General features: G+C 37.3%; 1 protein-coding gene across 4 annotated transcripts in view; it reads right to left on the reverse strand.

Annotated features, from left to right (window-relative positions):
* STAU2 (staufen double-stranded RNA binding protein 2) overlaps positions 1–15,129 on the reverse strand; it is a 150,190-nt gene that overhangs the window by 48,714 nt on the left and 86,347 nt on the right. For 2 of the 4 annotated variants that reach the window (XM_027638546.1, XM_027638547.1), the window contains exon 12: positions 13,067–13,180. The exons of 1 other annotated variant lie outside the window; for it this stretch is intronic. In XM_027638546.1, coding sequence (XP_027494347.1) covers positions 13,067–13,180 — 114 coding nt within the window. Of the gene's footprint in view, positions 1–1,399; positions 3,327–13,066; positions 13,181–15,129 lie in introns of those variants that run through there. One more of the 4 variants, XM_027638549.1, reaches the window with a different exon arrangement.

Below are 15,129 nucleotides of genomic sequence, written 5' to 3' on the forward strand. Positions count from 1 at the left end.
GCTTATTGAAATTATCACTTTCCTCACTGCCATGATCAGAAATTAGATGTTCCTTAGGATATTCCATAATTTCATCAAGTTCTATACTTCCTGTTTTTCCAAATGGTTTCAGTACTGTTCTCTTCTACTGCTTATTTTGTCACATTTCCCAAGTTTTACTATAATCCAGTGCTTGTTACATTGCTGTATGTTCTAGAGGTTATTGAGATATGAAGCGCTCTTGGCACGTTATCCTAAAATGCATATCTTGTCCACAGAAAACAATCTGCTTTTGAAGTTAACACTTAGCTTGCTACTCTTCCTTTCAGTGATATTCATTGATATAAAGTATAACTGTGACAATTCTATTTGGTCGTTGGTTTAATGCAAGTTATTTTGAGTTTTGGCAGGTAAATAAAGTCCTGCTGCCTACTCAACTTTGACTTGCCAACACTGTTAGGACAGGAAGATGTATGTCTAAACATATTGAAACAGATTCATAAGGCAGATATAGTATGACCAGTATGACCCAAAAAGTGTATTAAAGCAATCATTTCTCTAGCTGAAGAACTAAGACATATTGCATTTAAAAAGAGTGTGTTGAGGGTTAAGTGTGGATGTCCTTTGCCACACTGCTCAGCTGACTCTTTGAGAAGCTCCTTCGCTTCTAAAAACGCGGTCATGAACTCCCCTCAACAGTGAAAGTTACTTTCACTGAGCAACTCCACCATAATCAAGATGTCAGCTTTCGCTTTTATCTTTCATATTTGATTACAACTCTGTTACAACATTTGCTAAAGAGGAAAACTAGGAGTCCAAATTTCAATGTTTCTTTAAAATTCCAACTACTGTTCTTTACTGAATGTTGGTCATTTAACCCTCAGAAGCACTTTGACCTGAAGAGTGACAGAAAGCCATCAGAAATAGGAAGGATGCAGCCAAAATTTTTATTTTTCAGGATACTATACATACTTCTTTTATTCCAATTAAAAGTCACAGCAAAACAGTCTTTATGAGAAGCGTATGAATTTCGACTCTTTCCATCTACATTCATCTCAGGTGTTACTTTTTCTGAATGCAAAATGATTCATTTAAAAGTGTAACAAAATATATATTGTCCCAAACACAAATTCCTTACACTCTACTAAACACAGACAGGGATGGCTAGAGGTTACAAATCTTTAGGTTCTCCACTGATGCATAAACTAAACAAAAAAGACAACCTTACTTGTTTCAGAAAGCTTTATTAGAATAGGAATCTTTGAAGACAAACACAAAAGATTCTAATATGTTTAGATTTTATAATGTAAACAACTAATTTAATGCATCACTAGCAATATACAATAGTCGCCATCTTGCAACATGAATGCAAGGAAGAAACTGATGTAATCTGTGAGATATTTCAAAATAATTAATTTGAGAATAAAAAAAGAACTTTTATTGTGTAAACTCTCCCTGTTTGCCTTTTTAAAAAAGATCAGAAAACTGCAGCACTCAAACCTTTGCTAAATGAAGGTAACAAGCAATCTTTTGAACTGGCCTCTAAATTAAGAATGTGTAATTGCCTGAGAAAGGGTATTTGATCAAAAGCGTTTTAAGTGGTAGTTATCAGGAGAGTTCCAAAAAACTCAAGATCCAGTTTATTTAAATGAGGGCCAAGAAACTTTCAGATTATCTTAAAGTAGTTTGACATCTATAAATTGTGTCTAAATTTGCCAGCATGTCAGCCTTCTTTGCTAGTATTTTTGTTCTGAAAGGGTAAATGGGGTTTTAAGCGCTTTTTGGTCAAACCAACGTTTGATGCCTCCTTTTAATTCCCTTAATGCTTTCTCAAGCTCATATCTTCTTGTTTAACTATTTTGCAGCTTATAAAATTATAGTAAACATGTCTTTCCCATTTTTTTTCCTATTATTTTCCTCACAAGGAAGGACAGACACATGATGACAAAAAAAAGTTTCTACACATTGATCCCTATTTACATTTTATTTAATTTGAAAGAATGATCCTGTTTTGTGGCACGTTCCAAAATCAAGCCCCGGGTTCTGCAGTATTATCAGCATTGATGAACTGAGGCACCCTGAGAAGCTCCACTCACATGCAGAAAACTCCATGTATGCCCAGCTCCCCTCTAAATGACTGACAGTGTATTATTATACTACTTCACATAAATGACAATGGGGAATTGAATCAAACGTGACAACATAAAAATCTCCTCCATTCATAATTTCATACAGCATGCTGCGCTAGAAAAAACTACCCCAATTATTCAAAATAATGTTAAAGTATGAAATATTTAGGCAGTAGTGTGAAATAGGACTGACTTGATGAACAGCCCACTATTTTGAAGTAATTTCTAATCAGATATTCTATGACCTCACAAATCAGCTGAAATCTTTACATTAGTGGGATAAGCCTTGTAACCAGTATCAGCAAAAGGTGTGATTTTTATCTAAGTGGCTGAGCATGGGGGGTACAGGGATGGCTCAGAGCCCCTCTGCTATCAGCACACAGAGACTTGAGCCTTCGGTACTTGTCTTACTTTATCAAGCAGCCAATATAAGAAATTCAGTGCAGCAGATGGCAAGATGTCCTTTATGAATCCATGCCATGTAACGAAGTTTTAAAAATCTTGAAGCAAATGTAAAGTTCTTTTAGAGACTGAAGAGCTAAATGCCAAGGAAGGGAAGCTCTTGTTTTATCTGCAGGTTATGCTTAGAAGAACTACATGTGGGAAGAAGAAGATAATGTTTTGGGTCCCGCTGGGGACTCCATTTGAACGTCTTACTACCTTAAATTGCCTTTTTAGCCTGACCTGCCAGTCCCTGCTCCAGGTCCATGTAGCAACTTCCAACCATGAGGAAGCACACGGCTGGGAGGTTTGAACAATGCCACCATCAGCTGGATATGTACTGGTGGCAGGGATGGGGTTGGCTGTAGAGCAAAGTAAGCATATTCTTCCTGAAAAATAGGATGGATATTCTGCATTTTGAGCTGTAGATAACTTTAGAAACTTGGAAGTTATCTGTTATAGTTTGTTTAGCTTTGTCCATCTGTGGGGAAAAACAAAGGGCAGGATTCACTTGATGGTCAATACTGGACTGCAAAAAATCATAGCTTAAGCTTCTTCAACTCCCAGGAGGATATGAACCCTTCTTTTCATGCTTCAGAAAAGGGGGGCTAATACAAAATGAGAATTTCCCCAAACTTTTCTGCTCATGAAGCTTTATTGAACAAACTGTTTAGTTAAAAAAGATGATTGCACTTTGGTTACCACTTTGTGTTCCTGTGGCTACCCAGCTATGCTGCTCTGTAGCACAAAGAAGGTTCCTAAAGAGGGTTCAAGGTCCTGTAGAGATAAGCATAGAATAAAGTTTACATCTTCTACACCTTGCATGAGTGCGTGAACCCCTGAGCTTATCATCTTTCCCACCAGTTTTGTGAATCTCAGCCATTTTCCTAGTTTCATTACAAATGCCCAAGTACAAAATTAATTATTTTTTTTGGCTGGAAGCATTTTTTCTTTATTTTGGACCAATTTTAACTGGTGTTTTTTTGAGGGGATAAAGGATGAGAGAGGAGATTTTGGACTGTAAAATCAATTATTTGTACAGCCGCAAGGATCTGTGGAAAACTAGGTCTCACAGTCTCTCTAATGATGGGAAAGAGAAAGAATGAATATGAAGAAATATTGATAAAATTTAAAGTTTAACTTGAGTTCACTGCTTTGGTTTTGCTTGATACCTCTATTTTAGTGTTTATTATCTCAAGTCCTGGATCCTTGAGAGAATGAGTTACTTGGAAGCAGTCTTACATTTAGCATATGTGAAGGATCTTGCTGGAATGAAGCATTAGTACTGGAAAACAGACAGTCTGTAAGGGCTATGAAATGGAGGACACAAGTACATGTGGAGCTTCTGGGGATGCAGAAACTCCTGTATCCAGTGAGGATATTGCACATTTGTTGCTTTGAAGAGAAGGCTAGTTGGTGACTCCTTCCTCTCTCAAACAGTGGGATGTTCTGACTTGACGATCTGAGAAACCCAATCCTCCAGCAATCCTACCTCTGCCAAGAAAAGACATGAGTTTGCCTACAACAGACTGAGGAAGGTTCTTCAGCACTAAAAACATGGGCCAAGCTACATACAGATGAGTGTATAAGTTATGTAGACACAACAGGTGACAGGAGCTTCCTGTGGGAATGTGGCACTGGAAGACTGTCCAAGTTACAGAAGTGCTTAGACTAGCCCACCACCAAGGCTGGTTATGTTGTGTAGACAAAAAGAAGGAAAAGTTGTTTAAACTCTGAACAGATAGTCAGAGGAAAATTGTACTGATTCGGTGAAACTGAAGTGGTAGCAGAGAGGAGCGCTCAGTTTTGTTATCCCACTGTATTTCACAGTACATAAGCTTGGCTATTCTCCTGTAATTACTTATGATACTTGACCTCATTTATTTCCCTTTAAGTCTATTGTCAGAGCATTTATTATGAGATCCTGGCTTCTTGAAATAAATCCTTGAAATGAAGGAGTGCAGGATGTCAAATTTCATTTCTACTTGCACTGTGTAGATCAAGGGGTTTATGATGATTGTGCAAACCAAAAAATTTGAAATTTCATTTGTACTAGGTGCATGCATAGAGCCAGCCATGTGATATTATTTCAAGAGAAGTGGAAAAATTAGGTGGCAAACACAATTTTGGCAAAAGCACAGTTCTTCAGATGCCACATGTGCAAATCATTATTTTGTCTTGTAGAATGGTTAAGGAAATGTATTTTGAAATGGCAATTATATAATTAGAGTCTTAAGCAACTTCAATGAATGACAAGTGATTAAACACATATCAACAAACAGATATAGCATTACTTTGATTAGTGTGTGGAAAATGCCACAGACTAACTTTGGCAAGCACAGAGTGAGCAATAAAGTTGAATGCATGTTTTCCTAACAGCTTTCTTTGTCTAAAATGGAGGTGCCTACAAAACAGGCAGCTGGGTTTTGACTGAGTGTTAGTTTTAATTCATAACTTTGAAAGGCTTTACCAGCCCTAGAAATTAAAATGAACAGAGCTACTAAAATTAAAATGCTGCATGTCAGTGGTCAAGATGAAAAATCTAGATCTTTGTCAATCCCAACTGCAAGACAAGCTAGTGGGGGGGGGGGGGGGGGGCTCCATCCACTTGATTTTTGCTTCTATCTCTGTTACCAATTTTTGTCTAGTAGGTGTATGTCTATCCATTTTTAACTGTTAAGTAGAAGAAAAACCTACCTCTTCTCTCTGTCTTTTCCTTACAGAGAAAAAGGTGTTAGATTTCTTGATAATGTAAGTGGGCTGAATCTCCTGCTGCAGTGTGACAAGGCAGAAAACTAACTGACAGTTTCTCCAAACTTCTCCAATACCTTTCTCTTTCAAGCTTTTTCCCTTCCCTAATAGCCAGAGCAGCAAGCAAATTCAAGATTCTTACATTTCACCATTGTCCAGCTGAGCCTGAAGTAACAGCAAACCAAACTAAACCACAAACAGATTGCAAACCAAGGATAGAGAACAGCTGGACTGTGGTACACGGAAGATTGGCTCACTGCATGTTGTTAATGCTTTTCTTTCCACTTCCACGTTACACTGCACTGAAAGCCTCCTAAGGTATTTTAATACAAGTAACTACTAAGGGTGCAGTTCCAAAACAGCTAAACTTCTGCAGGTCAGGGCTGCTACGACCCTGCTCTTCCTCCCTCCTTCTGCATGCCATCCCTGCTCTCCTCTTCGTGCTGGATCTCCTCTTCGTGCTGCACAGTGAACAGCTTTAAGGGTACTAAAGAAGACAAACATTTCTACAGGAAAATCACTTCTTCAAGTGACATTTTACAAGGTGAGTAAGCTGAAGCAATAGCTTGCTACTGTGGAAGGGGACTAGCTACCCCTCCTCTCCTCTTGGCTGGGCAGTCCTGATGTCTCCCTTGTTTCAGCTCTGGTACTCATCTAAGTCCCAGTGGATCACTTCAACTCACTGAGCTGGCTGAAAACTTGAGTTTATACCTAGTTCAGCAGTTTAGGAAGCAGTCAGTACTGGAAATGAAGTAAATAGGAAAGAACAACCAAGGCAGAGTCTCTTACCTTGAAGATATTCCACAGCTGCCTGGACATGGGCCTGTTCTAGGTGGCTCTGCTTGAGCAGAGGCCTTGGACCAGATGACTTCCAGTGGTTCCTTCCCACCTCAACCATTTTGTGATCCTGTGAACCTCACCACTCTTGTGAAAGCTCACTGGTAGTGGTCATGAGCATATTTCACCATTATTTTTTTTTTCCCAACAGAGTGGGAAACAGCCCTCAAAACATACATGGTCTCTGCTTGTCATCAGTTACACACCAAGCATGTAAGATAGGCAGAGACTGAAACAGTAGTATTTCATACCCTGCTGACACTACTGTGTAAACAAACGCAGAGCACTGCATACACAGAACACTGAAAAATCCTATTATGCATCTTCAGGAAGAGGCAGTCACATTGGGAAGCTCAGGAAGCTCTGAATGAGAGCACTGAAAGGGTCTGGCAAGGACATAGTCGTGCCTTCGTTTGCATTTTTTTTCCCCATTCATCAGTTAATTAATAACTCACTTTTTGAAAATGGAAGATTACAAATCCCGAACAAATATTTGATCTTGGGTTCATCAAGGAAAACTTCAGCAGCTGCCAGGGAAAAGCAAATGTTCTGTCACGTACATCCAGAACAAGATAATGAGAAACAGAAGATGAAGAATACGGAGAGAATGTACCAATGCTTCCACACACAGTCGTGGGGAGCACAGCAGATGAGGAAAAAGTACCAAATAGCAGACAACAACCCAGTGAGCCTAACTAAAACCTGATGGGATGACTCCTGACTGCAACATCAACCTAAGAGACAGAAGAGTGAAGTGTGGTGCCATATACCAAAAGTAGTTTATATTTCTGTCCCACATGAACTGTGTCTCTTTTGTAGTGCTGAGCAGTCAGCTGTGGCCATGCCTGACCCACCCCTGATGGGTATGGAGATGTCAAGAAGGCAGCTGCCAGCGAGACCACATTGGCAGGAGAAGGAGACCTAGTTGTGTGGGATGTTTTCACAAGGTCAGGTAGGAGTCCTGATGCTGAAGGGGCTGTAATGGAATTGCCAAGCTGTGGGAAAACTGCTAGAACATTTTTACTGAGTAAAACTATAGTTTTATTATTTTATTGAAGAAGCCACCTTGGAGAAATGATAACTGCATTTATAATAAATAAAGTAGAAATAAGCTGACAAGTGAAGTGCATAACACCAGCTAAGAAAAAAAACCCCAAAAACAACAACAAAAAAAGAAAAAGAATACATGTCTTTTTTAAAGAAAATCCTAAAAATTTTTCATTTTTTTTACCATGTCCAGGACACAAAAATCCACTGTGAAGTAAATCTGAACATCTAGAAAATACTAATTTCTCCCTAGAAAAAAATTAATTTTAAGCAGGAATTAATATAGTGTCCAGTAAATCATCTGTTTCTCTGATGTGGAAAGGTATCTTAACAAAAAATGCAACCCCATTCATCTTTTCTGGTTACAGCATTGGACAGACTCTTCTCCTCTGCATACTCACTGACTACATGTTTAGTTCATTTGGCTTTTGTAAATTCCCTGGATGCTGCCTCCTGAGCATGCTGTACAAACAATTCTCAGACCATAACAAATACAGATATGCGGACCTTCACATGTATCATGCATTTGCTGTTACAAGGTTCTTCTCAAACCTTAATGCCCCAAGCACCATCCCCTGAGCCATCTCTGAGGTTTTTTGTCCCTTGACAACTACTCCTGCCTTTGTTGTATTGAAATGACCTCAGGAACTGCTCACATCTGGGTATCACTACTCTGTTAACCCTGCCCAGAAATGCCTGTTTGCAGGCCAACAATGATGGTTTGCTCCATGCCACATTTCAGTTTGCTTACCACTGCTGCCAAGCTTTCCATCAGTGATTTCTGAAACTGCTGAGCATGGCATCTTCCTTTCAGTACAGCCCCTCCCTGTCGGGCTCTCTCATCAAGTCTATCTTATCAGTAACTCTTCCACTTCTACAATTTCTGCCCCTGCTCATTCTCCTTCCAGCTATTTTTATGCTTGAAAATTAAAGTGTTATTAGTGGTAGATTTATATACAATATTAAACAATTGCTATCTGTCCTACAGAATAAAAGTATTCTATTCTATGCATTGCAAAACATAGGAGAGTCCTAAAAATACGGTCTAACATACAACACAAATATAATGGATAGCATTAAGAAAGCAAGAAATAAAAATATAGGCATAGAAGATTCATTGTCATCACTTTAACAGCATATCTCATTGGGACTAGGTAAAATAAAGAGCAGAAGTCAGTAACAAGCAAACGGACAGTATAGCCAGCTCCAAAAAACATGCATATGTTAAAACCTCCAAAATCATCAAAAAGTATTAAAATAATGAGACTTTTCTCCAGAAACTTAAGTAAAGAACTGGTCACTCCTCAATGAACATCAAGTTACTAGGAGTTAAAAATCAGTTTTACAGACAGAGTACTCCATGGCAAGCATTCAAAATCTCAAAATGGGCCTAAGTTGTTTTTTCTCATCACCAGGACCAACTTTTAAATAATTTTATTTAAAAATGAATGCTCATACTTTCAAATTGCCTGCTGTTCAGCAAGCCATAAGAATGCACTCAAGATGTTTTTTCTTTCACAGCTATGACAACCACAGGGGTGTGATATGCCTGAAGAAGAGCTCTACACTCACTCAGAGCTGAAACATTCAGAAAAACAGCAACTATTATAAAGACACCAAGATGGTAAGATTGCAAGTTTCTAAAATATACATGCAAACATGGAAGCTGAGTCTGACATTGGCTTGTTCAAGATGTAGCAGAGCTATGTCACTTCTTAGATTGAAACTATGTCTCAGGCCATCTTGTTTGACACAGCCTATCAAATTTAACCTAGTCACAGTCACATTACTGTGACTCTAATAATATCTACTGAGTGAAGTACATCTACAAGAACTTCATGGTATTGACTAGAATCCTCTATCCTAGAAATCTCTATTTCCTTCAATAGTTTGCAATACATCTTCTAACAAATAGTTCTTAGTATGCCTGTGCTCAAGAATTTGAAAAACTCTTCATGTAACACAGTTTGCTAAAACTGTAAGATATTTATCTGCATCAGTAACAAGCAATTCAGGTTTCAATACTTCGAGACACAAGCAAAACTCTCTAAGACATTCAGACTAAGCAGTAGAGATGATGTTTGGTTTTTTGGTGGTGTTTTTGATCATCTGCTTAGCTCTAACTTTCTCTCTTTATCCCACTCCTAACGCCTTTAGACAGTTGCTGCCCCATTTCTCTACACTTTCTTAGTTTTCTGCTTCATCGCACCTATTTTTGCTTATATAGCCTCCTATCTATGAATTTTTCCCTTTTCTGTCTCCCACTTCTAATACCTTGAATTTTCTCAGTGACACAAACAAAAAAACTACCAGGACTTACTTTCTGTTATTTTAAATCACGTACTTTCAATTAATTCCTCAGCTTCACATGATATGCTTGAAGCCCATCATAAGTCCTGAGAATAGATTGCCTCCAATGCCACAGCAAGGTAAAAAATACCAGGCTTCACTACCATTAAGGTTTGATTGATAAAATCACTAGAAAGTAGTGACCGTTTTAACTAAAAACTGCCTGTAGCTAAATTTCACTGAAAAAAACCTCCAAAGAATAGTTGCCATTAAGGAAAGAGAAATTTGTAATTATAGTCAGATAATGGGATACAGAAAATATAAAAAGAAAATAAAAATAAAATATTAAAGAAATCATTCAGGAAAAAAAAATAATTCTAAACCCTATTCAATTTCTACTGAAGAGGTTGGCACACCTGAATGCAAAACCTAACAAAACATGTGGCAGGACAGACTGCAGTGGTGCTTCAGGAATGTTTCCCTTCTTTTGCCAGAAGAAAAATGAAAGTTCAGCAATTGCTTCCACAATACTGCTTCATGAGCAAATGAGATATGCCTTGTCAATCAGACATTTGAAATACACACTAATTAGTGTATCAGTATGATACGTTTATATTAATCTGAAATTGCTCAGATGAAGTATGTGGGGAAAATATTTGAACTCATTAAAATCACAAGCTAAACCAATCTAAAGAATGAAAACTCCCTACAGAGGTACAGGAAAAGAGCAAGGGACTTGAAAAACTGCTGTGTCAAGTCTTGGCATATTTGAAAAAGCCAGATAATATACTTATATAGGATTGTAACTACTTTGGTATCTACTGGGTAAAAAATTTTCTACTGGATATGAGTAGAGAGACACATTACAAAAGACAAGTCCAGTCTAAAAGGTATTCTATGGTGTTGGAGATGCCATTGGCAACATGGTTTTCTTTTTTCTTTTTTCTTTTTTTTTTCTTTTAATTTCTATTTCTTTTTTTTTATCAAGGTACATGATCAGCTACCACATACCACAGTACTGTGGTTCTTCTGCCATAATATAGTGACAAATCTGATATATAGCTTTTTTATTAGATATTCTCACACAACAGATTTCACCCCTTTCCCACAAAATATTTCAGAGTCTCATTCAGTTTTCCATAAAAAACTCTAGAAATTATAGAATCAATATTTTAGAATGAATGTGACAAAAAGTATCTTCATAAGCACAAAAATAGACAATTCCTGAAGTCAAATTATGCCAGGCCTCACACCTGATGCAAATCACTATGTCTCCACTGAAATCACAAGCTTCCAGGTGACTAGCCCATCCTAATCACTGTACAATACGACAGTGACAATTTAAAATTGACAGATTACATAAGTCAAAGAAGATTTTCTAGAATGTGTTTTATATCATATGGATATCTTACACTTTTTTAACAAGACTTTAAAATGTGAATAACTTCAGCTTAACAAAGGTACAGCAGTTCTCTCTCCTATTTTTATAAGAATAATAACTATTTCAAATAAACCTACTGTGAGGGCAACTGTAGCAAACAAGGGAAATCATACCAATCACACAGAAACAAGAAAGAAAAGGGGACTTTTCCTTTTGTTAGTCCATTAATAGCTCTAATTTTGTCATCAACTTACTAATTTCAGTGCCTGACAAACACTGGGTTTGCTAATGATTTTCTCTATTTATTCAGGTGATGGCAAATGATGTTTTAATCCAGTCCTGCTACCCCCTTATCAAAAACAACCAGTCAACAGCATCCCTCTTCCCCAGAAAATGAAATTCCTTTGACATTTAGGAAAGGGATGAGCAGAAATTTGTGTGTCCAGTATTTTCTTTTGCTCTCAGCTCAGACAAAATCTTTGCAAAAATAATTTGGGTTCAAGTAACACAACAACTACCCCATCACGCAATAGCAAAACATTTTTCTTTCCATTTTAAGAACCCTGTGGAAAATTGCATAACTAAACCCAATGATGAACATATTTTAAACTTCAAATTGAAGCAAGATGAGGAATTCTAGCTACATAATGGCCCAAGCAAACTTAATTGGTACCTATTTGCAAACATGATATGATACAATCGTTATCTATGTGATTTTTATGAATTTTTTTTTCTTCCCAAAAGAATGTCCTGTTTGGAGCACTGAATGGGTGCATTTGGGATCAAACTAATGCTGCACATCTGGAATTTCCTAATTTCTAGGTGCTTGACTTTGCAGGCTCAATACAACTTTTGCATTTGGAAGTCTTAAATATATAATTATTCAGATGGCTTAAATGTGCTTTTTGCTTACAAAGTCTTTTTTTCTGTTTACATATCATACTCTAGCCTAAATAAATTTTAAGACAAAGGCCAAGCTGGCTGGTAGCCCAGAGTGTAGTTGTTACCAAATTGACAGGGACCACCTTAAATTCATTGAAATGTCTAAATATCATACTTGTGTTATAACTATACTTTAAGAGCCTGTCTTTACTGAAAGAAAAATGGAGCGGTTTTAGAACAGCATAAACAAGTTGCTGGATGAAATGAGAATTGAATGTCAAAGTACGGTCTGACTTACCACAGCTCTCCATTACTGTAAAACATCAAACACTTAAGGGCAGGAAGTATCCTCATGTTACCATGTAAATAACTAATGGGCTTAGTTCATGTTAACAACTAACTTAGGAACTTCCAATAAAAAACCCACCAAACACAAACATGACTAAGAGTGTCTGAAACTTCCCCAAAAGTAACTAATTCTGCTAACTCTTAAGGTGACCTTCCTTTTTTTCTTAAAGAATCTCGCATAGAGTCTGATAAAATATATGGTAAATGTGAACATAGTAAAATTTAAAGATGGTCTGTAAAGGCAAGTAAACATGGTAATTTTTTCTAATCTACTGAAAATATGAAAGCTGCAAGGTTTGGTTTAATGTTTTCTTCTACATGTCCTGTTTTGCTCTTAAAACTTTCAGAGTATCAAAGTCTTGTCTTCCTTTTATACATAAGAGTGTTGGTGGACAAGACAACTAGAATGGAAGCCCCCCTCAGCTCCCATCTGAAGCAGCAAGGTGACAAATTATTAACACTGAGCCTTTTTCTTTTCTTTTGGCTTTTTGCCAGAATCTTGAATTAAATGTTTTATCAACAGCCAAACAAAATGGGAGTTTTACACAGTCTGATTAAAAATGCCTTTCCCCTCTGAAATGCCAGTTTCTTGTGACAGATGATGGCTAGAGACGATGGCTTCATCTCTCTGCTTTTCCAACTACTCACAATCTTCTAGCAAAAATAGGATAGACAAGACCTGATACATAAATAAGACCGAACAAAATCTTTGCACAAACCTTACGTCTGACTTTAAAACTAAAGTTCTTCAGGCTTTCCTAATGTGTCTTAAAAATATGGAAAAGGCAATATAGTTTTGTCTCCATGTCACTCTTTAGATCTAATCAGGATTTTACTAGGGCAAGATAGGCAAATCCCAGTGACAAGAGCATGCCATATGAAAAACACAAGACGTGTCGAAATTTAAAATTCACTGATGCTAACATTCTGGCCTTACCAGATATTAATAAAATTACAAGAGTGTGGGGTGAAGGTATTATACCTGGTCATGGCTGGCTTCAATGGAGCTTCCGATACCTTGGAAAGTCATCTGCACAGGAGACAGTGTCAAACAGGTCATACACTCTTTGCCATTTTGTCTATCACTGTAGTGTACCTATAACAGAATAACATACGTAATCTGCTAAACACCAGGTTTGTACAAGGGAGTCATGCTAAAATACTGCCCCTTTTCAACAAGTTTGCAAGAAGAATTCCAGACATCTACATTGAATTCATCTTTAATATAAAACAAGGAGTGTGTAAAATAGTCTAGATAGTCACATGCTGAACTGGGGCCAAATTTTCCGTGATATGTCTGTTGGATAGTTTTTGAAGTGCTGTGTTCTTCAGATTCTGAGACCTTTCAGACTGAATTCAAGATGTTATATCTATATAAGAATCTAGTTTGAAGTTATAGTTTCCCACCTACATGGCATTTTTAACAGCACATTTTAGCTTAGTTATAAAACACCCATGTAAATCATTATAACTCCTAAAACTTGGCAATAAAAGTTTAAATTTTTCAATTGTAATTCCATTTCTACTAAAATCCACTAACTCCTTTGACATGGCTAATATGGTATATTTCAATTAAATCAAAATGACAGGATAAAATGGAGAAGAATTCACATTCTTCTTGAGATGTCTAGGCTATCCTTTCCTAAGAGTAACTCATTCCCTACTGAGGTCAAGTTGCACGTGTTGAACCTGAATCTTTCATGAAATACAGAGGAAGACAGTGCTTCTACTCAAATTATTCTCCTTGTTTTCAGGTTCCTCAGATGGTTCTTAAATCCCCTAAAGAAAGTATGGATTTTAATATGATGGGGAAAAATGAAATTAAATGTTGCCAGTGTTTCATTATTAAGAAAAGGTTGCCACTCATGCTGAATTGTTGAGTATTACAGTTCTCTGCATAGCTCCTGACTTCTAGACAGGCAGATCAAGCACTTTCTTCTGCAGGAGAGTGGAATTTAGTTTATGGTGGTAATTTACATTGACTATGTGACCCCTGTCAGAACTGGAAAGAGAGATCAGCTCTGCTGGAGACAGACCTTTTATGTTGGTATCTATTTACAGCTGTATGGCTCTCAGGCAAAAGATACATGGTAAAGCCTCATCTTGACAGGCTAGAGAATAAAGTATTATTTCTGAAAACAACTAGGAATTGTATTAGATTTATTCCTGTGGAAACAGTTTAGTGACACATATGACAATTGTACACCATGTGTATTAAATCCCCTGTGCCTAACTCTTCTCTGCCACAGGTGCAAATTGGGAATACTTCAACGGAAGTAAAACCAGCGCAAAACTGGCTGAGTGAGAGGAAAACCAAGTTGGTGCTATGCTTCAGAATTACTTTACTGACACCATATTAAACCAGTTTTGCTGTGGCCAAAAGTAAGATACAGAATGCAGAAGTCTTGTACTGTGTATAGAAATATTGATTTCATTCAGCCCTTCTTAAAGCTTTCTGGATTACTCCTGTCTCTCTTCCTCTCAACCCCCACACTATGTACCTACTAAATTGCTTGTGGCTCTCTGCCAGAAAAGCCATACTACTTACTTAGAAACCACAAGAGGCCCCTTCACATATACAATGGTTTAACTCTGATTAATTGAAAGAGGTATGAAGGTATGAAATTTGGCTGGCAAATATAAACTGAAGTTCTTTAAATGTCAGGAACTACTGTTATGACAAAGGTTTATCAAGCTTCCACAACTATTTCCAAGATAGATATTCTACTGACTATGTGTTGTGGGAATGCAGTGTGGAGAAATGGGGCAGCAAAGGTCAAGAGGATGATTGTGTACTGCAACTATGACATCACAAAAGGGGCAAAATCTGGTGACCAAGAAAAGCACATATGGAGAAATGGGAAAATGGTATTTTCTAAACTGTGTAGCACATTTGTAGGCTTATTTTTAACGAGAATAATATGAATAAGGTTACAATTTACTAACGTCCACTGGAATAAAGCAAGGCTAACAAGCTGAAAGAACAGGAGATATCCAGAGGAAACGTCATTAGTATTACATGACACTACATTATCTACTATAGTA

The sequence above is a fragment of the Corapipo altera genome, unplaced genomic scaffold, assembly GCF_003945725.1.
Source record: "Corapipo altera isolate COAL_440 unplaced genomic scaffold, ASM394572v1 49, whole genome shotgun sequence".
In the NCBI taxonomy this organism is placed as follows: Eukaryota; Metazoa; Chordata; class Aves; order Passeriformes; family Pipridae; genus Corapipo; species Corapipo altera.